Source organism: Coturnix japonica, chromosome 19, assembly GCF_054131305.1.
Source record: "Coturnix japonica strain WE chromosome 19, WE-NBRP24, whole genome shotgun sequence".
Lineage (NCBI taxonomy): Eukaryota > Metazoa > Chordata > Aves > Galliformes > Phasianidae > Coturnix > Coturnix japonica.
This window is the reverse complement of record NC_140681.1, coordinates 7,918,477-7,940,294: the sequence shown is the minus strand read 5'-3', so window position 1 is coordinate 7,940,294 and position 21,818 is coordinate 7,918,477. Positions and strand designations below refer to the sequence as shown.

Below are 21,818 nucleotides of genomic sequence, written 5' to 3'. Positions count from 1 at the left end.
GGCCATATATTTTGCCTTAATTATGCGTTTTATTCATTTATTTGCCTTTCAGTTTTGTTTGAATTTTCAAGGCTGCAAATCAGCAAAAGTTCAGTTAATTATGTTGGCCCTCATCTCTCAGCCGATTACAGTTGTCTGTCATCATAGTTTCTATGATAAACACACTGTGCTGAGTAATTCAGATTTCAGTGGGAATGAAAACTACATACTTTCCTGGTGTGACCCTTGTGCCTTGATCCTGGTAATGCCTGAAAAGACCTGTGTCCTTGTGACAGCTTCACTATTGCATAGTGCTGCTTAGATGAGCCAGTGCCTAATTATGAGAGGATTCTGATGGAGAAGCCTATACAGTAATCACTGTTTTCACTGCCTGTAAAAGTCCTGCAGCATTTGACCTCTGGTTGCATACTTGTTTTTTTTCTGGAGGTGTGAGGAATAAAGGCCAAACACAGCTGGGGCACAGAGCCAGTCTTATGGCTCAAAGGCCTGCTGCAATGTCAGGTGAAGATGCTGAGCCTCCTTCTGGAATCTTTTGCTTTAGTACCTTTCTCAGTCTTCGCTTGAGGACTCTAGGAGGATGCTGTGCTATGTTCCAGGGCTGATATCAGAGTTTTGATTTTAAGCTCAGCTATTATTTAATAAATAACATGGTTTAGTTTGGTTGTGAATATAATATTTCAGAGCAGAAACTTTGTCCCCTCTCTTCCACCTGCTTTTCCCCACTCTTTGGTCTAAGGGAGTTGCTCTGTCCCGTTTGTAACACAATTAGTCATTACAGTTATGAAATTACAGCTGTTTTTTTAGCTGAAGACACGCTGCTGTAGTTAGAGAATTTCATTTTGTAGCAGTGTCATTGTGAGCCACGCTGCCACTCACTGCTGCATGTCCTTCGCCGTGCAGTTGGACAAGGAAAAGGTTTGGGGAATACATTCAAGCTAAAAATAACCCAGCAAGAAAAACTGCTGAAAGAACATGTTCTTCAAATCACAGCTTGAGTGGTGCAGGCTCCCACAGCAACTCTGTGCTGGAGGCTGATGAGGGCTCAAGGCTGTGTTTACTAAAATATATGTTGAAGGGTCTTTTGACTGCAATCACATACTGGTTATGATCTAGGTCACACTGTGCAGGTCGCTGAGGAAGGTGAATAGCGGTTCATTGCAATGCAATAGATTTCTGATTTTCTTTTTTCTAAAGGAGTAAAACTCTGGAGCCCAGTGTTCCCATTGAGAAAAAAAAAGAAAAAGAAATGAATATTACATATCTCAGACAGGCAAATTGAGAACATTGTGGGTTGGAAACTTGAGGACAAGTAAAGAAAAGGAATTATATAAATCCCAAAGGTTTCTCTCTATCCGATTATGTGTGTATTACTATTTATATTATTTTAAAGAAAGACATCTACCATGGCCAAAGTGATACTAAAATCAACTCTGATAGTAACCACTTGTGCAACAGTGGGGAGCCTGCAAATTGATCACTAGTAGACCAGAAGCAAATCTTAGCCCTGCAGTAGGGCCCACTGTTTTACTAAGACCTTCTCATATTCCTAGTGGCACACAGTTATGAACTCCTGGGTGCTTGCTGGGTAATTATATGTTTTAAACCCTATTTTTTTTTCCTTCCTCTTTCACTTTACTGTGTAAACTGTGCCTAATACAATGCCTGTGCCTGAAATCCTCTAGAGAGAATGAGGCTGGATTGCCAGCCATCCCCAAGCCCTACAAGAAATGAGGTGTCTGTAGGCTCATGAATTCTCATCCAGTACAGTCAGGAATGCAATTTTGGCCACTACTGTCAGAAAGAACAGTGACAGGAGGTCAAAATGTCAGGAGATAGGTCAGTTTGAACTGTAGCACAGGCTGTATTTCAGGATTTATCAAATGGGGATACTGCTTGTGGATGGAAGTGTTCCAAAACATTGTGAATTCATCTGGGATGCTCCCTGTTAAATGAATCCTGCAATGCTGTCCACTTAACATACAAACAGTTTCTCCTATTAACAGATGCCACTGCAATGTACTGCTGGGATTTGGGTCACTGGAAGGAATCACAGCTGGATTTGCAGAGAGCAGATAGAATTGGTGATAGGTGTCACTTGTCAGCCTGCTATATGTAAATTCCTATCCACATCTTCATTTAATGCAAAATAATTTGAGAATAGCCATTCTTGCCATGGATAAAAGCAGCTGAGAATTTCCCCATGTAATATGAGCTTTGCACAATCTACTTCACTGCTCCCAGTAACCTGTGTTTATATATAAACGGACACCTTGGCCAGCTGCAAAGGCAGTGAAGCAACAGATAAAGTTCTGCAGCATACTGGTCTTTGTAAGGTGCTGCTTAAAGCAACAGCAAGAATTTTCTTCAGAGCTGTTCCTTTTGATCTCTGCGAGCCTACTAACCTGGCAGCTTGGAATGGTGAGGGCATGTCAGTGTGCTTTGCTTTGCAAACTGGTTGTAATGTCAGGCTTCATGCCAGGGATAGCTTTCTTAATCACTGAAGTAAATCAAGGAAATCACAGTGCTGTCTTGGCTTTGTATAATCCCTAGAGGAAAAAAAAAAACGAAGTGATTGTGATTCCTAAAACTGCAAATGCTCCTGGGATAGACAGACCCTGCTGGGACCATGTCTATGGCTGCACACCTGCTGTCAAATAGTACAGATCTCTCTAGGAATGCTCTCCCTGGCAATGCAAATCCTTCCAAGTTCTCTCTCGTCACTCACCCACGCAGCATCTCCAAACGGTTGGGATATCCCTGCCTGCAGATAGCATATCACCATCTGTTGTACTGTTTGCTGTTTCTGTCATACATGCTATTGTTAGCACGGCATTTTCCAGCTCAGAGCTAGACCTGCAGCTTGCTGTCCTGAGGACAAACACTGGCCTGAGCCCTGCAGCCTTTGCCCATAGAATGCTTAGAATCTGTTTCTTCACTGCACTGAATCTTGTTTTCTTTTTTTTTTCCCCAAAAAATCTCTGCTAAGGTTATCCACTCATTTTCAGTACTTTAGAAATAGAGGTTCCTACACTGAATAAAATATAAGAATTTAATTACGTAACATTTCACATTGACCCAAGCATTTAGTTTTGACATTTATTTTATGATTCGTTGTGGCACAACATAAACTGTGTTTTACCATCAGTGCAAGGCTACAGCAGAAAGCATTTGGAAGGTCTCTGCTCCTGATAAAGGGCTCATGCATACCACACCTGTGCTGCACTAGAGTTGCTTGGTCTCCTGATTGTTTGCTAGGAGCTGCTGGAGCCAAGCAGAGGAATGCCAGGTGGCAATGACTTTCCAACTAGGAAAGGCCTTCTCTGTGCCCAAATGACCTCCACCACACAGATTTTTTAGGCCTTTTTGGCTTATTTTATTCACTGCAGTTGATGGTAATGTTGTATTTGAGCCCAGAACCTCCAGCGTGCCAGCAAGTCCCTGTTTACCCTGCCCTCATCATCCTCGTGGAGCTAAGGCTGTCATTTCCACACACTGTTATCTTTTTCCTTCAGGTTGTATAAGCTGCAAAGAGATTGCTTTCAGTGTAATAATATGGCATCTATCAATACAACTTTCTGTGCAATGTTAGTATCAGTTTATTGCCTCTTGAAAAGGACAGTCTTTCCTGTTGGGTGATATTTCTCAGTATTGAAACCCCCCCCCCCCCCCCCTTTGATAACTATATAACTATAATCGTAAGGCCACATTGTGCACCATCCAGAAAATGGCTTTTGCAAACACATTCCAATTAGGCGTGTTTCCTCAGAACAGTCCAACTGATGTCTGGAGTGGCTGTCCTTGCTGTTTTTACTGTTATTACTTCTGAAAAACTAAGGAAGTATTAATTCATTCAAAACTTTATTTGCCCGATTAATACAATCATCTCAAGCAAATGGATGCAGGAGCTCATCCGTGAGCCACACTGTCTTCATTTTGAGTGGTCTTTTTTTTGCCAACAGTGAGGCACTCAAGTCTTTATTCCACTGTTTGTGTCTCAGCACAACCACATTTAGTATAATTTTAATTTGAAAAACAACCTGGTGCATCTCGGTGCAACAGTGAACTGATTAGGCTGAAGAAACCTGTTCCTAATGTGATTTAAGACGAGGATTTTACTAACATGCTGGCTCTTCAAGCTGATCCATTTCCTAGCTGTGTGGAGGGTCCTCTGCAAGGTGGATTTTGTGTAGAAGTTCCCCAGCCTCAGAGGGTGCTGTCTGTTCCACTGGATAAATACTTGAGCACAGACTATTGAACTTGAGAGGCCTTTTGTTCTGCAACATGACAGCTACAGAAGAAGACAGAAAATGAGGGCAACTTCTAGGAAAGAATCATTATCCTGAGACTGGAGAGTCAGGGAAGTGTGTTGGCCGCTTCAGTATCTGTTTTTCAAGGTAATTAAATCACTGAAGGGAACTTGAAGTACTCTGTTGTGGACAAGCAGCTCCCAAGTTAGATGAAAAATCCCACAACACCAGGGGAAGCCTGCAAGAGTGGGTGATTCAGCTTCAGCTTGCCAGGTGGGCGCATGGAATGAAATAATAAAGACTTAGCTGAACTACATTTTAATCATTAATCTGACTGTACAGTATTTATTAAGTAGTTTGATTAAAAACAGCCTCTACTCTGACCTGGTTCTTCTCCTTGCTTCCTGTCTATTTTCTAAATGTTCATTTCTTTCACTTTTCACCACCTCGCCGTCCCTGAGATTATTTCAGTAAGGCAGGAACTGTGCTACACTGACCCACTTTTACTGGATGAAAGCGGCAAGCCCAAGCCTCTATTCCTGGGAGGAATTAAGATCTTGAATGAATGAGGCCACAGAAGTTGTGCTCAGAGCTGTGGCAGGAGGAAATGGTAGTAACCCTAACTGTGTTTGGACAGCCAGCAACCACCATGTGTTAACTGCTGTTTCCTTGATCACATGCTGGGAGCCATCAGGTCTGGCCAGTTTTTGGAATGAAGTCTAAAAACATGCTTGAATTTTTCATGCAAAGGTGTGAACCATTCACCGGACAGCAGTGCCCCATAAATCAGCAGTAACCCATTGCTGTGATACTCGCTGCCTTCCCTCCAAGTGCACTCAAATGTGACACCACATGATAAGGAAGTTTCATCTTTTTCCCTTCCTCCATTTAAAAGCCACACTACATATTCTGTGGGAGAAGTAAACTCTAGCTGCTTAGGTATTCTGCAGGCAACTCACAGCAACAGTCATGGTGAAAGTCACTTAAATTCACTTTGCATATGAAGCCGGTTTGATTTAAAGGAGAAGGGGAGCAGTAAAACCCTTTGTTTTTTGTTTGCATGTAATTTAATGCGGAAAGACTGAGGTCAGGTATGTTAAAGCTGAAAGAATATTCAGTCAGCCCCTCTTCGGGCTTAGATTTTTGCTCATACCAATTTAGTGCCTTACAGATATGTACTGTCCTTCCCATCTTGCTTTTGTTTTAAGAACACTGAAGTGCTTCACATGAAGCGCTTAAAATACCGTTCCCGAGTTTCATGAACAAGTGATAAAAGATACCTGAGAGTAATAACAGCAACACAGTGACCCCCATCACAAATGGCAGGGGCTGCCACCGTGTGTTCCTGAACTGCCACCTGAACTACTGGTAGCCCACAACTGCTACAGCACTTTGTTTGGGTCAGGTTTTTGTCATGGAACAGCACGAATGGCTGTGACAACCAGAACAGCCTGTTTTGTTACCTACTGATTAATCTATTTTATCTTTCCTCTGGAGATGTTTAAGAAATGTTTAGATGTTGTGCTGAGGGATGTGGTTCAGTGGGAAATATTGGTGATCAGTGAATGGTTGGACTGGGTGCTCTTAGACATCTTTTCCAACCTTGGTAATTCTATGATTCTAAACTCTGCAAATTAAATTAATTTCTTCTGTAATTACTTGTGCTCCAAATCAGCTTAAGGACCCGAATCATAATCCAGTGTAAACTGAAGCATTACAGAATATTATTGGCTTTCTGCAGATTTCCATTTCGTTCAATGACTGCTCAGTATTTACAGGGCTGTGGCCCCAGACCTTCAGGCACATGCTGGTTCCTAGTTTTTGAGAGAGGATCTGAGCCTGCACACAATGCTGTTTGTAGGCAGTTTAGCAAGGCAAAGCTAATGCACTGTTTTCATCCCCAAAGTCTTTTTTTTCCCTATTAAATTACACTTGCTTAGGCAGTTTTCATGCACTTTTATCTATATTATTAAGTTACATGGAATAGATTGAGGCCTTCTGGACTCTGATATTTTTTTATCTCTTCTCTTACATGTGTCACTTATGCTAGAAGATCAGTTCAAGAAATTGATTGTGTGTCCCAGAAAAGGCCCTCGATATTTCTGAGTTCACACCTGCTGCTCTGTTCTTCCCTTCTCTGCTGTGCACTGACCTGCTGCCCTTGCCTTCACTTTGCTGTGAAAAACATGTTTGATTATGAATTCCCAGCACTGAAGTCAGGGAACTAGAACAGAGCAGCGCAAGGAGCTGGGCTTCCCAGAAAGAAATCTTTAATGGCTGTGACCCTCTGATGTAAAACTTTCTCATCCCTAGGCAGAGCGTTCTGAATCTTTGGAGATGTAAACCTGCACTGAGAATAGCTTTGAGTCATATGTGCAGTGTTCAGATCAAAAATTAACCTACGGAACAAAATCTTCACTGTTGCAGCACGTTATGAATGAAGCAGCGTATTTGAACATCATTGCCAGGCAAGCAGTGGGTTGGTGTGATACAGTAAATTGTTCTTGTTCAGGTGCAGCTTGTGGCTCTTGCCTACAGCTGACAGGGTGTCCTGTTATCAATTGTGCATGTGTTGTGCTTCATTACTGAAGCAAGCAAACAAACACTTCTTGTTGAAGTATTTCTCTCAGGAGGATCTGCTATAATCATGTGCTTGTGGGGACTGGGTTTGTTACTTGCTGATCAGTGATTCACATTAGTGAAGTTCGTTCGGTTTTTGCAGATATATTTAGTGAAAGGAAACAAGCGGTACCTTTCTCAAAAGCTCTTCAGTCCTTAAGAAAATGGGGCAGGGTATGTCAAATACTGATAGCCTTGAATCTCTTGTAACACGTGTATTTGAGCTGTATGGCAGCTTCCTTGAAACTGAAAAGCGCTGTAAACAGGAGGCTAAACTCATTCATTTCTTGAAGACATGAACTAAACATGAGCTTTCTCTCTTTCCTTGTGATTTTTATCCTTGAACACTACCTCAGAGGAATTCTGGCAGGAGATACCAAACCCTCTTTACTGCAAGGCCAGTACTGTCCATCACTGGGTACAGAATGGAGTTTCTACCTGTGTCGATACCTGACTTCAAGGAAGGATACAGGGAATCTTATTGCTTATCGAATTCAGACATCTCAGTTCCAGAGGCAGCTCTGAAAAATCTCAGCCATTGCTTTCACTTCCCTTGTCCTCCACCCTCTCCCCGGTCTTCCTACTTCCTACTGTACTCCCAAATACGCTGGTTGTCTTTTCCTGTAGCCTGAAAAGCTGAGCTTATAATGGAAAAGAGCCAGAACATGGGGGAAAAAAAAAAAAAAAAAAGAAAAAAAAAAAAATCCCAAATCCTTACATAGCACTGGGTCTAAACACACTTCAATGCTGTGCAAGCTGATAACAAAATAGCACAGCATCCCCATGCAAATCCCCACCAGCAACCCTGAGCCCATAGGCTGTCACGATCTCGTGCTGTCTAGTGCAGAGCGGGAGACTCCCCTGGCTTACCCACACGCCCACGGAATTAAATTGTGTCTCTATATATAGCTTGTGTCATATGCAAGGAGCTGCGGGTTGTGCAGACACCCACACTGTGCTCACTAGGGTTATTTTTAGCACTGGTGACAAGGTAACCTGGAGGATTCCTGCCAAATGAGGAGGGCATGCAGTAAATCGGACACAGCTAATTAGCGGTGACAGTCGATCTTTTTCTCTGCGCCTACCGCTGCCTTTCTGTCTCTGACACAAATCTGTGTCACGTCTTCCCAGCCAGTCTGAATTTACAATCTAAATCAGGACAGTTCCCTAATTTCTACTTCAACCAGCAGGAGTTTGAGCACAGTCAGAGCTGCATCAAAAAAGAAAGGCAACCCAAACTCTAAATCATCTCCAGGTAAATTTAGGGCAATCTCTAAACTGGGCTGAATTCAGCATCTGCTAAATACTTCTCTGCATTACGGCTATTAAAGCTTATCTCTCGTTTTGATCAAATCAAGTAAAGAATGCCCCCAAGTCCTGTGAATTGAGCCTGCTTTGCCAGTAGATCCCTCTGGAGGGCTGATGCCATTCCAGCCAGCAGAGCTGCTCTGAGCCATTCCCATGAGGAACCGGTGCTGGATGTGCCGTTCTCAGGAAACAGGGCACAATAAGTAAAATTTTCCTTTATGACTCCTCTGTGCTGAACCGTCACACTTTATGCTTTTCAAGCTGCAAATCTGAAGTGCTGTTTGCTCGGTGTTGTTCTGCCTTCAGCAGCGCTGTGAACTTCACGCTCCGTTACGTGAGGCCGAGCTACAAACCAGAGTCTAATCTGGGTCTGCATTTTGCTACCTCGGCACTTTCTGGGAAGTTAACTTGCAAATGCCTTTCTGAGAACCTCAGGGCAGCACTAGAACTACAGACACCCAGATGTGGTAAATCTGAATGAAGATACTTCCTTTGTCAATTTACATTGACAAGAAACCTTGCCCCAGCATGATCTGCTTCCCCAGGCCAGGATTTCCAATATGGTTTAGATCAGTTTTAGGTTCACAAAAGCTGTCACTCTTCCTGTGTGACTCCTTTTATGCCCACACTTATGCATATGAATTCCCATCTCCATAATCTCGTAAGTGCTGCTTAATGCTTCGTGTCTACTTATGCAAATATCCAAGGAGGTGACACAGAACATGAAATGAAAATTACAAGTATAATCTTTTCCGGGAATTCATGTTTTTGCTGCAACATTAAGTAATAATGGAGTGTCTTTTACTGTGGTTACACAAAGCATGCCTGAGAAGTACCAGCCACCCAGGCAGTTCAAACATTAACTTTCCAAGCAGTCAGATATCAAATTTAATTAAACAACCCTTTCCTACATCACTTTTCAGTTGAGCAACTATTTTACTCCTCCAGGTTTCAGCTAAAACCCCTTCTAGAACAAAGTGGGTCCATAAGACAGAAAGAAGTTCTTGCAAATAATCGTACTTGCAAATGTCTCTTTGCCTCTTGACACAAAGAGCTCTCAATTCATTGAATTCCGTGGAGGGCTTATTATCTGTGCTATGAACCCATAATAATTGGAAACGAGACCTGTTGGGAGCCTGGAGTATCAAAATCTCCGTTGTCTAATGCACAGTAGAACATTGCAAGCACATACTGTGGCCAGGGGCACTGGGATGCATGAATTAATAACAGAAAACATGACTGGAAAGGGAAATGTGAGGAAGATGGAATGCTACCAGTTTGGATGGAGGAAGAGAGAGATGTCTATGTTTCCATGGCAACAAGTGGTAATTTGGCTTGGAAATACAGAAGACAGGAAATACACTTTACAAATGCATCAATGCACATTAAAAAAATACTCAGTTCTGTACTTGGACAACAGTGAATCTGAAGTAAGTCAACTTGCACTGCTGTAAAGCTAGAATCTGACCCAAAAGATGTAACAGAACACTTGTGCTCTTGGTTGTGCAAACGCTCGTGAGCGTGACAGCACAGAGCTGACTTTCTTGCCAGATTCACAACTACCCTTAACATGCATTTCAACTAGAACCATTTAGAAGAAAACACAGTGGATTGGATAAAATGCTTTTCCTTTGTCTCCGTATTCTTTAAGTTACTTAGGTGCCATTATTGATGCATTTTGTACATTGTATACATCAGCACAGCTTTCTTTCTAGACCACAGAGCTAGGTTGTGTTAGCTGTGAAGCAAGCAATTTTCTAGGCAGCGATAAACTTCCAAATCCCTGCAAATGTGCTGTAAAATACTGATCTTGAAAACAACTGCCTGTTTACTTGCTTTTCTGATGCAGACAGCAGTTGAATAACAACTCTCTAATTTGCTTGTACATTACTCTCTCGTGCAGAGGGACAGGTCTATAGCCTGATGGTACATGTAGATTCATAGCTGAGCAGGCAAGTCCCATTGCAATTATCAAAGTGTTACCAGTATGGAAGTAATGTGCTCTAATCTGCACAGGAAATGGCAAAATCGTACAGAAAGCATTCATGTCTGTTGGATCCCAATTGCCTGATAGTATCTCGTACTTGAGTGCTTAGATGCAAGCTGTAAACTTCCAGGCTGTCACACCTACAGAGAGATTAAGCTGCACGAGTACCATTAAATGAATGAACGTGAGGACCTCAAAATCTCACCCAAGATTCTCATTCTTCTTCTCAGTGTGGTTAAGTTTCCATGCTACTGTCAGGTTGTGGCTCTGAGTGGGGATCCTGGGGTAGTCTGTGTTGTAGGGAGTGAGAACTAGTCAGAAACTCAGGGGATCAACTGAGGGCTTTGATTCCTCTGCCTTTGCCAGCACCAACTTCTAGGTTTGGGATTTTATTTTTCATTTTTAACGCATTCCTTGTTTTCTTGCTGTAAATATTTCTTCTGTGTATCCGTCACCTGAGCTTGTTTGCATGGTCACATTCTATTCTGGTGGATGAGTTAAGAGCCGAGCTGAGCTCTGCCAATGCACATATGTGCTGGAAATTGTGTGGGAGGTTGCTTCCAATCTGCTTTGCCATTCCTGGCTATTCCAGCAATCTCTGCACCGTCTGTTTCCCAAGATGCGCTGAACCTGCCACGTTCCAGGAGGAAGCATCTAAATGAAAGACTGTCTTCCAGCACTTGGAACAAAGCTGGCTTTTAGCCATCCTCTAGACATAACCATTGAGACTAATAGCCTGCACCACAGATTGCTTCGTGAGATTGTAAGAGACAATGTGGGGAGCATCTTTACTGACTTTATCTATAGAGAGTACATTTCCTATGAACCAGTCCTTTTCTTCACCAGCAGAGCAGTTTTCTTTTTAAGTCCTTGTACTGATAGTTGACTTGAGTTATGACTCCTTTAAAATAATTCTCCAGGCTCATTATTAAGCAAGTAAAATGGCAAATGAAATGAAAAAGATAAAACCTGTAGTTATGCCACCTCAAGCTGCAATTCCATTAGAGCTGTCACATCAGAAGTCAGGCAGTGTTGGAGAGAGAGGTGACCTTCCAGGCGTCTCAGCAAAATGAGGTGTGGCTGCCGAAGAGATAATCTTCTCCCTCTGTATATTTTGTTGTGGTTCAGCTTGTTTTTAAAGGTGCAGTGGGATGGAAACCTTTTTGTTGGTGTATTTTAGAGCCATAAAATTAGGAACCTGACCTATGAAGACATTTCTTTTTGTCGGACCAAAATACTGGAATTAACAGCATCAAAGTGCAGCTTGAAATATTCCCTGAAATGAATATACAAGGTCTACTTTCTCTCCTGAAATAATGGCTGTTAAGGTGGCACATCTATCTGTACTCTGGCTGTATCTCTTAGAATTTAACATACACTGTAATGTGGGATTATCTTCTTGCACGGGATGTACATATATTTTATGACAGGAGCTGTCATTTGCTGCCTAGCGCAGTCACTTGCACTGCACTGTTCTCCTTTTGGTGTAAGGTGCTGCCATAAAACAAAGAATAAACAGCAGTTCCTGTGAGTCTGGAAGAAGGTGACTGCAGCATCCAGCACTGCAGGGCACCAGGACATTTACCCTAAATCTCATCTATGTTCATTCAGCAGCTCATTTCTTAGCAAGTGCGGTGGCGGCAGTGGTGTTTCCTCCCAAAAGCCCTGGTCTGTTAGGACTTGTGCTTTGATCCATATGTGTCTCTCAGCCACTGTCCCCTGAGGTAGAGTTTAATCAAATGCATACACACGAATGAGCTAGCCTAAATATCATTAAATGTTTCTTTCAGGAAAGGCTTGAGATATTTAATATTTAATAAGCTTTGAAAATGAACTTCTGTTCGTGTTTCTCAGTTTGATTCCAAGCATTTTGGCGGTGAGCACTGCTTGCTGTCCCAGTGTGGGCAGGCACAGCACACATTATTTAGCAGTCCACTTTGTTTCATCTAAAAAATTCATGTTTTTAGATACCCAAATGTAGATTTTAGGGAAAAAATAACCCAAGAACCAAAAAACAAATTGCACACACACACAAAATCAAATGATGCAGTCCCATAGTTACCTTCAATCTCTGTGTTAGGCTACATGCCACAGTAATGCTGTTTCTCACCCAGCTCTATACTGTTGCCCTGGTTACTGATCAAAACCAGACCATTCCTGCCATCCCCGCAGCAGGACTTGCACAAACACATTACCCATGTGTGGGCAATGCTGCTGAATCTGCTCCTCCCTTAAAACAGAAACAGAGCCACCAATGCACACAGCAGCTTTCCCTTATTTGAGTATGCAGTTATAGCAATGGCCCTTAGCCTTAAATTGTGCTGGTGCTGGCCTGGCAAGATCAGATCAGTACAATTAGATTACTGCTTTTACATTGAAGCTCTAGCCTTCTTGGAGGACTTAAAATCTTAATCACACCGGTGGAACCGCAGGTAGATTTGGAATTTTATATCCTCCATTTACTCATGTCTTGTTTTCCATTGAAATCAAGGGAATCCTGACTGAAGAGGCGGTTAAGATTTTCTCATGTGACTGACTGACAGCTGTAAATGTGATGTATTGATCATTGAAAAGGGAGATTCCCCCCTTAACTCAGATAAACTTACTTTGAGAGCTTCATTTCAATTTGCTGCCGGATTTCCTGTCTTTCCTCATCTGTCCTCCTTGGGAAAATATTCCTGTCTTCCAGCTCCTGCTTGCTCGGTCTGTTTCGTAGTTTTACTGCCAGCAGTTCTTTCTTACATTTTCTTGGCAAAGTACCTGGGATACAGATTGTAAAGAAAGACATTAGAAAGTCAGTTCCTGGAGATGAAAAATGAACATGTGAAGAGTGGGAAACTATGCAGAGATATGGCAACTTGTACATTAGTGTGCAATGAGCAGTGATACAGCTGTGCTTGTGATTAGGGCTCTGACACAAAACTGTTTACAAATGCAGAAGGGTTGTAGTCCTCTGTTGTCTTTACTGTCCTTTATAAGCAAGCAGTGCTTTCAGGAGAAAATTATTTGCAGCTGAGATATGACTCACATCTCTAGTTCTGAAATCAAAGGCTGTTCATCTTGTCTCAGACCTCTGAGCATCCCTATAGTTGAGAGTAATCCCTGTTTCCTGAATCACTTAGTGGTTCCTTTGCAGGAAGATGGGACGGCTCAGTGACAGGTGGCCAGAATACGTTGCATCATCCCCTCTGGGTGACCAGTCATAAACAGCAATAGGCAACAGTAACTGAGACAGTCATTGTTGGTCACTCTATTTTTATTCTAAGTATAATTATTGTTTTTTAATGTTATTCTTCTTTTCAGACATAGAAAATCAAAACTGTGAGCAGACACTGATGCTGTGTATAGCACTGTGTGTAAACCATTACACGTATCTGCATCCTGTCCAAGGTGACAGTAGGCATGTTAACTGGGCAACACAGAGCATAGATACTTATTGTGATTTTATGGCCTGTTCTGCTTACTTTAAAATGTGGTAATGCATGTTTTCTATCAAAAAAAGATAATCTAAAACATTGCCATTACAAACAAGCTCTTCAAGGAGGATGTGCAGAACCTGTTTTCATGAGTTTGCTGCTCTTGATGTGCAGAATGTTGGGTCTTTGATGCTGTCCTGTCAGTGACATTTGAAGCATTCTTTCACTGGAGGGAATTGTCTGAGCTTTGCGTCTCCATATCTCTTGTTATAGCTCTTCAGGCTTAAGCAGGCTAAGCAGGTGGAAACTGGACTACTGAGCTTATAAACCCATTTTGCTGTATGTTTGGAAAGGTATACCACAAAATGACTGTAAACTTTAACAGCTTACAAAGAAAGCTGTTACATTCATTCTCAAATGCAGATTAGAAGCCTGAAGTGAAGTCCCTGTCTGCTGAGGAGTGGATTGCTTATGGTGTGCAGAGAGGAAAAGGGAAGTGCTATTAAAGCTCAGTGAGCTGCTGAGTCACCCTGGAAGGACTGCAGTCTTCCAGTAATTAATTACAGGTATATTGCAGCAAGTAAATTTACACCAGAGACCTATACGCCTCTGCTGCGCTGTCCTGGCCATTCTCTGGTCCAGCTGAGGACTTCAGCAGTCAGAAAATTCTCAGTGGAGAGTAGCACCACTCAGATGAATGTTATCAGAATACTCCGGAGCTGCAGTTAAACTTTCACTCTGCTTGACTTTGGGAGTGTGGTGTGCAATAGTAGTTTTTTGGATTAGTTCCTTTTTACTTTAACAGTGGTTGTGTTTTGTGGCCCTTTAAAAAATAAATTAAATGTTTCACCTTTTGTAAGAAAGGTCACCCCACTTACAAAGAAAATGACATTTAATTGGTATTTTTATTTGGCATTTGAGATAGGATTAAAGTCTGCTTTAAAAAGGATGCTCTGGAGGTTGGCAAGATACTAAATCCTAAATAGATTCTCATTTTCAAATATTGGCAGTTTATTTGCTCAAGATCTGGGGGACTACATTATTATTATCACTATTGATCTTGAATTTCTTCATGCAGGGGGGAAAAATCTATAGCACATCCACACATGCATCTTGGGAAGACTGGGGCATGGAGTAGGTATGGAATCCCTGGGTAAGAAGGGGCAAGTCTCTCAATAGTTGCAACAGCCTCGAATTAATGAGCTCAAAACCTTGATTAGAATCTGAAAGCTGTGCCCTTGTTTAGCACCTTCCTCTTAATGCTTTCAAAGTCTGTTGCAAGCATTAATTAAATTAAACCATACAGCCCTCTGTGAAGAATTAGGTATGTGTTTAACAGATGGGTAAAAGAAGTTAAATAATTTGGCTGTTGCACACAGAGCATTCTGCTAAAGGAGAATGTCTCCATCAGAAACACTTGGATCGCTAAACCACAGGCTTGGGACTCTGTCAAGCATTTATAAGCCTTCACCTCAGTGGGACTGTGTGAAAAATGGGTGTTTGCAGTGCTCAGCTCATGCAGCTCATGAAGGAACAGTTTCTCAGTTATCCCTGAACATGCTCTCATATTCACCTGAATGTTGTAAACAGGTGCTAAGGGGAATTTGGTCATGCCAAGAGATTGCTGCAGAGAGACTGCACATGCACACTAAGCCCATTGTCTCCTGAATAAGATAGACGTGCCGCCCATGTGCTGGCCATCTGTGTGGTGGATTTACAGGCAGTTCAGAGCATCTTGGGTGCACTGAAAGCAAGATATGTACACACCATGCAGCACATGTGAATTTCTCTGTCCAGAACTCCTTAGAAAGAAACAAGGGAGCTCTGCATGTGCACACAACACTTCCTCTATATTTTTTTAAATCACAGGTGTGCGCTCTAAATGGTTATTCTCCCATTTATAAATGACAGCTAAGGTATAAGCGTGCAGAACTATTCCTGCTCTCATCAGGATGTTCCAAAACTACCTGCTATGTCATGCTATATCTGACCTTTGGATAATGGGAGAACAAGAGCTAGAATCACAGTGATTATTTACTCAGATGAAGTCAGGGTTGTTTTCTACTGTCCTCATCCCTTTGAAGGTCAGCTGAAACTTTTGCTGTGCAGGTAAAAGACTGCATGCAGCTTTTTGCTAGAAGTCAGATTTTGAAGCTGAAGTGCAGACACTGAACTAAGCTATCTCAGTATATTCCCTAAAAGCTTGTATGTTCAAAGTGGGATGGAACAGTGTAATATTTTGCTGAGACAAAGTAAAATGTAGCTGCTCTTCCGAGCTCTGACTACTCCCAGACTTCTCTGCTGCAGACTTCAAAAGTACTACTTTGTGAAATTAAAAACACAAATCATAACTGAAAACTCTCAACTTTAACCCAAATCCTGCTTCATTATTAAAGGGGTAGAGAGAATACAACTCTCATAGGATAAGCTGTGCTCACTTCATCCAGATGTTAGGATTTCTAAAAGGCTTATGCTATAGCCACTCCCTTGGTCCATATGCACTATGCACTCCTTAATCTTTAGAGTATTTTACTAAATAAAAATGCAAGGGAGATGGATTAAGCTGATCTGATAGTCCAAAGAGCTGCTTCCCATGCCTGACCAATTGGGTTAATTCCTGAAAAATAATACCTGCCACACAAAACAAAAGGAGGGAGATGGTGTTACCCCCTTCAGGTACACCAGCAGGGTCTGTTCTCATCCTGACTGGCCCACTGGTGACCAGTTCTGTTATTTCTCCTCCTGCAGAAATCTATTTCTGATGCTTCAGAATTGAACCAAATAAACCAAATCAAACAAACAAATAATAATTAATAAAGGGGGGAGAGAACAAAGGAAATAAAGCCCCAGATTGGCTTTCCCCATATCCATTGTCAACACCTTGAGACAAAATCCTTCCTGATCACAATCTCAGTGGAAATTGTTCACGCAAATACCTTTATCTAAGTATTTTCTTCCTAAGGATTATTTTTTCCTTGTCAGTGTGTTGTGTTCAATGCCAGTGTGTCCCATGACCAAGGCAGCTCAGGCAGAATCTTACTTGTACCTTGTTTCACAATTTATGGCAGCTCAGATAGGTGCTTTAAGAGCTCATACCTTTTTCATGCTTGGTCTGCAGGTTCCTGACCAAAGTTCCTGTTTTATCTCAATTGAATCCTGACATACATTTTTTCTTGTATGTTTACTGTTCTTTCTGTCAAGCAAAAGGCAAATCTGAATACTGTGTACTAATGCAAAGACTTTGCTTGCATATGTTATCAGTTCAAGGCTACATGCAAGGTTGCAATGGCTATTTTGGTGATGTGAAAACACAGTACAGTAATCTTAGTGTAAGTTTGGATTAATTGATGATTTCTATCCTGATTTTCAAACCAGACCAGATTCTTAAAACTATAAAGAACCTTTATTTTCAGTAAATTATTCTGGTATTATTCCTGTCTTTTCTGCATCTTTAATTCTCTCTAAAATACAAATAGATGCATTTGAATGAATGCTGGCAGAAGCAATTGCATTCGTTGTCAAGACCAGAAATGCCTTGCTTACATTCTAGCTTGTACCATATGAATGGGCAGTATCATATCTCCAAAGCTGCTTTATTCTGGGTCATATAACCACCTCACAGTAGGAATTCACAGTTTAAGCTACTGTGTTGCCTAGCTTGCTAAGTATTCATCCACTGCAGCCACCTCAGACACTTTGCAGCTGAAACCCTGCATGGCTTAGATTTATGTTATAACCTTGGATTTGTGTTGTGCCACCACACAGAATAATTTATACTACTTGGTATTTTCTGTTGCTTTTATAGAACATTATGTTAGGCTTCAATAGTACATCTATGTAATATAATAAGTGACTTTCCTTACCAGAAATAATGGAGTCATTCAAAACTTCCTCATCCTGATAAAAAACAGAGTCTTCCTTAAGCTCTGAGTTCATTATCATGTTTTCTTTGTTCTCATCCGACTCTTTAACTGAGTTCCTCTTATTTTCTGAATCACTGCTGTAATTCAGGGAATTCTCCTTTTCTTTGTTGCGCTCAATGCTAGATGTTCTGGATGGACGGACATCCACTCTTTTTTTTGGAGAGCCTTTGCTTTCTCTTCCATGGAAGCTGTGGGTGGAAAGACAAGTCCAGTTTTTACAAAACACTGTTTTAGTGCCATGGTAGGAATTTATATGAATTATATGAAAATGACTAGAATGACCTGGCTCATAAAAGCCAGGACAGAGAGTTCAGTATGAGAGAACAGGGGATGGCATCCTCAAGACTGTGCTGACAATGATAAGCATAGAGATCTAGGTTTGTGATAAGAAGAAGGTACAAAAAGGTAGCGACTGCTGTATTTGTTTGGTATATAACCACGTTCTGTGCTGTACTGATTAAAAGAAAACACACAATGCATACCCCTAACATAAAACACACATGACATGAAGTATTCTGATATTTTATGATTGTGTGACAAAGGTTTAACAAGGCATAGAAATAATAAAGCATGAATTTCTTCTCCATAACAGTAGCTGTTACAGAGCTGAGAAATGTTACTGAATTCACAGGTTATCTCTGTCTTTCTCTAATACAGAGAGAGGGGTTCAGAATACAAACCGGATAAAGTACCCAATGTACTCCCATACAAGCATTTCTATTAGAAAGTGTATGCCCTATATGCTCATGAGTAAACCAAGAGATGGATACTGAAATAGTAGCATTTCTCCGATGTACTCATGTTACCGGACAATTTGCTTTAGTTAACCTTATATATCTGTATGAGAGTTTATTCTGCACTGGGCCAAAGATAATTAAATGTTTCTATCTGCTTGAAAACCAACTTCAATGCCACAATAGCCTCTTTAAAAAGGAAGAGTATACTTTGAAATCACTGTTCTTTAAGCACTTTTAACCACAAAGTAGTGACCTCAAGAAGGTGAAGGTGAGCTGTAGAAGTGGATAAAACACTAAAAAACAGGATAAGGACGTTTACCAAGAGTAATGATTTAGTGGAATGACTCCTCATGCACCCATGTAGCCAAGAGGCTGCAGGTACCTGTCCTGCCGGTGTTTGGTGGCCAGAGCCCTGTGGAGTTCTTCTATGACTCTGCTGGGAGGTAAAGGCAGGTGGACAGCAGCCAGGTGAGGGGAGCCAGTCGGCGATGTTACCTGTCCTCTGACGTGGGATTCGGAGCTTTTCTGGCCAGAGGAATGGAAGAGGGCAGCTTGTCCTGAGATCTGGGAGGCGCCAACAACTACATAATTCTTCAGGATAGTGGAAGGAGGAGATTTCATGGCTGGGTCATCTGTGTCACTTCCTGCTGTCAAAACACAGGAGGTTAAGAGGTCATGCAATACTTCTTGGACTTTTGTGGATAGAGCCCGCATTGAAATTGATTTGATAGAAGAAAATAGTGATGTTTGGTTCTTACTAAGAGGTGGTTGGCTAAGCTGAATAGCCATCTGGATTCAAAAGGCTCATTCTATGCAGGTCTACATCTTTGATGTAGAAAAATAGATGCTTCCCCCATATCCTTTTTCTCCCTCACAATCATATTCTCCTTTACCCAGCCTATCAGTGCAGTCTTGATGGTCAGTGCTGTTCTTCCTATCTACTGATGTCCTGTACTGTGGTGTCTTTCCATTCTAGCATTTTCTCTGCTGGACTCTGGCAGACTGTATTAAAATTTATGTACTGTGGTTGTCAGTCAGGACAAAATGTACCTTATTGTCTGCTCTTCTGTGATGGCTGCACTGATCAGACCCCTTGTCTTTCATATGCCAGTTGATGAAATGCCAAAACTGTAGTAATATAACATTTGCATAACAAAACTTGCCAAATGAAATCTAAATGAAAGATGCGGTATTGAGCACTAAGAACAGAAAAAGAAGGACAAGCTAACATGGTTTTGTTTGCTTGTTTTACATCTCAATTCAGATTATTCTTTTAATCCTGTCTAAGCATTTTACTGGAAGCTACATTTTGATGCATAAATTCTCTAGTACCTGAGTCCAAAACACAGCAGATGTTTCCCTAGTTGTAAATTTGGTAGTTTTGCATTCTTATGGTAGTTTTGCATTCTTAAGGCACTTGAACCACTTGGGCTGAAAAGTTCCTTATTAGTTTTTCTGTTTTGCAGTTCTCTTTTCCTTTCTCCCTTTTTTTCCCCTACATATCTCATCCTCAAACTTCCGTGCATATGGTGCTGGGTTTTTTTTGCAACAGTTCAGTCTTGTTACAAAAAGGCAACATGACATCTTCATGCAAAAGAATTTTGCTTTTCTCTTGTTGCCACCTAGTGTTGTAGATAGGAATTTAAACTGACACAGCTTGTACATCTATTGTGCTAATTGGTTTTCACAGAAAATCCTTACTGTTTTTAAGGTTGGAGAGCAGAATTAATGAGGGCAACAGTAAAACCGCTGTTGGGAAGGAGAGCTCCTGTAGCCACGACCAAATTCAAATATCAACTTTGAGACTGTAGTAACACTAAGCCCAGTCTCTTTTCACATTTAAGTGGTAGACAGGAGAGCATCCTCAGCAAGGAGATATTATCACTGATGCCAATCTTCTTTCATATTCTAGGAGAGGTCTAACTCATTTTTTAATTTTCAGAAGGTTTTTGTGTGCATTTCTCTCCATTTGACCCAGAACCCTTATCAGTGCCCAGAGTTGTTGAATCTCTCTTTATACCTCTAGGAGGCAGAGGTCGAGCTGGTCTAAAAATTACACTGTCAAAACTCTGAAAATGTCTGAAAGCACAGGAGCATTTCTTCAAGTCTCAAGTTCTCTGCTGTGCAGAGCCTTGGCAATGAGGCACCTTCCCAACCTGGAGCTGGTCAGGACATTCTGCATCCAGGAGACAGCCACCTTCTGCTAAGCAAACATGTTTGCTCAGCATTCAAGCAACAATTTTGATTATGTTCTCCTGTAGAAATGCACAGAAGAGATTTATGATCATATCCCAAGGAGATGGAAAAACACCTCTAAATTCACTTTCCACTTCACAGCGGGAGAGGGTTGCTGTGTTTTCTCAGAGCTAGAACCCTGGGTTCAACTCAACCCCAAAACAGGAAGGGAGTACACTTTGCTTTGTATTTGCTTGTTCCTGAAATGGGCCAGCAGCCAATTTTGTCCTCACTGCAGCATGGGCCAATATTGTGTTTCCTTAAATCACACCTTATTCAATTTAATAACAGCTGTTCAGTGAATAATCTTGCAAAGTGATGTCTTGGCACCTTGCCCTGTTCCCCCTCTCTCTTTGATTAATTGGTGCTTGGCTTATTCCTCATTCCACTGCTAACAACATCTCTAGCATTGTTAAATGGGAAAAACCAAGCACAAAGGAGCTTTTTCTCTTCATTCCTTTTCTTTTTTAATAGTTCTTTGTTTGTCTCTCTCCATACATTTGTATCCCCTTTCACTCCTTGACAGTATTTGTTTAGTTTTAACTTGCCACTGCCTCCACTTCCAAACAAAAATAAACAAATGTATAATCACCACTGAATGAAGGTCTGTAGTTACTGTAGTCATTGAGATAAATAAGAGTTGTTCTTTGTGGAATATTTAGGTGAAAATGAAATGCCAAAACTCAGAATATCCTGGATGTTAAAGGAAATACTTAGGTTAAGCCGAAAAATATCTAAACTCAAAGTGCTGTTAAGCGTATAGTGGATCCATAGTCTTGTTACTCTCTACAAGTTAGGTTTTCCAAATGGCCTAAATCCAACACAGAAGATGTCTCTCATCAGTTGAGCAAAGACAAAGGGGAGTCCAGACCCTGATAGTTTATGTTGCAGGGTGGAAGGAGAGCTAGACTTGACCCATAGCAGAGAATGGTGAGAGAATCCAAACAATAGCTCGGATAATAATAATAAAAGCATTATGATACCATCTTGAATCTAGGTCATAATTAAACTCTTACAGCTTTTAGGTGTGGATGAAATATGGACTTTTTTCATTGGAAACAAATACTTGTGATTTTCCTCAAAAAGACAGAAAATGCCAGTGTTTTCTGTGAGCTCCATTAATCTGATCAGTGTCTCTCTGATATTTTGTTTCCTGGTGACTTTGAAAACCCTGTTCTTTGTGCTGGTGGGGATGCAAATCAGGGCTGAGATAATGGCTGTCATTTAAAAGTCTAAATATCCAACAGGTCTGGCATTTAGATGTCAAGACTTGATTCTAATTTGCAGTAAGGCCCTTTTAACTGCCTTTACCATATGTAGAGGCCCTAAAATTGGAAGAAACTAAA

General features: G+C 41.3%; 1 protein-coding gene across 4 annotated transcripts in view; it reads right to left on the bottom strand.

Annotated features, from left to right (window-relative positions):
* PHACTR3 (phosphatase and actin regulator 3) overlaps positions 1–21,818 on the bottom strand; it is an 87,139-nt gene that overhangs the window by 10,978 nt on the left and 54,343 nt on the right. For 2 of the 4 annotated variants that reach the window (XM_015881481.3, XM_015881483.3), the window contains exons 6-8: positions 18,620–18,884; positions 17,441–17,688; positions 12,768–12,921 (exon numbers count right to left, since the gene is read on the bottom strand). In XM_015881481.3, coding sequence (XP_015736967.2) covers positions 12,768–12,921; positions 17,441–17,688; positions 18,620–18,884 — 667 coding nt within the window. The remainder of the gene's footprint in view (positions 1–12,767; positions 12,922–17,440; positions 17,689–18,619; positions 18,885–21,818) is intronic. The other 2 variants (XM_015881482.3, XM_085520373.1) reach the window with 1 other exon arrangement.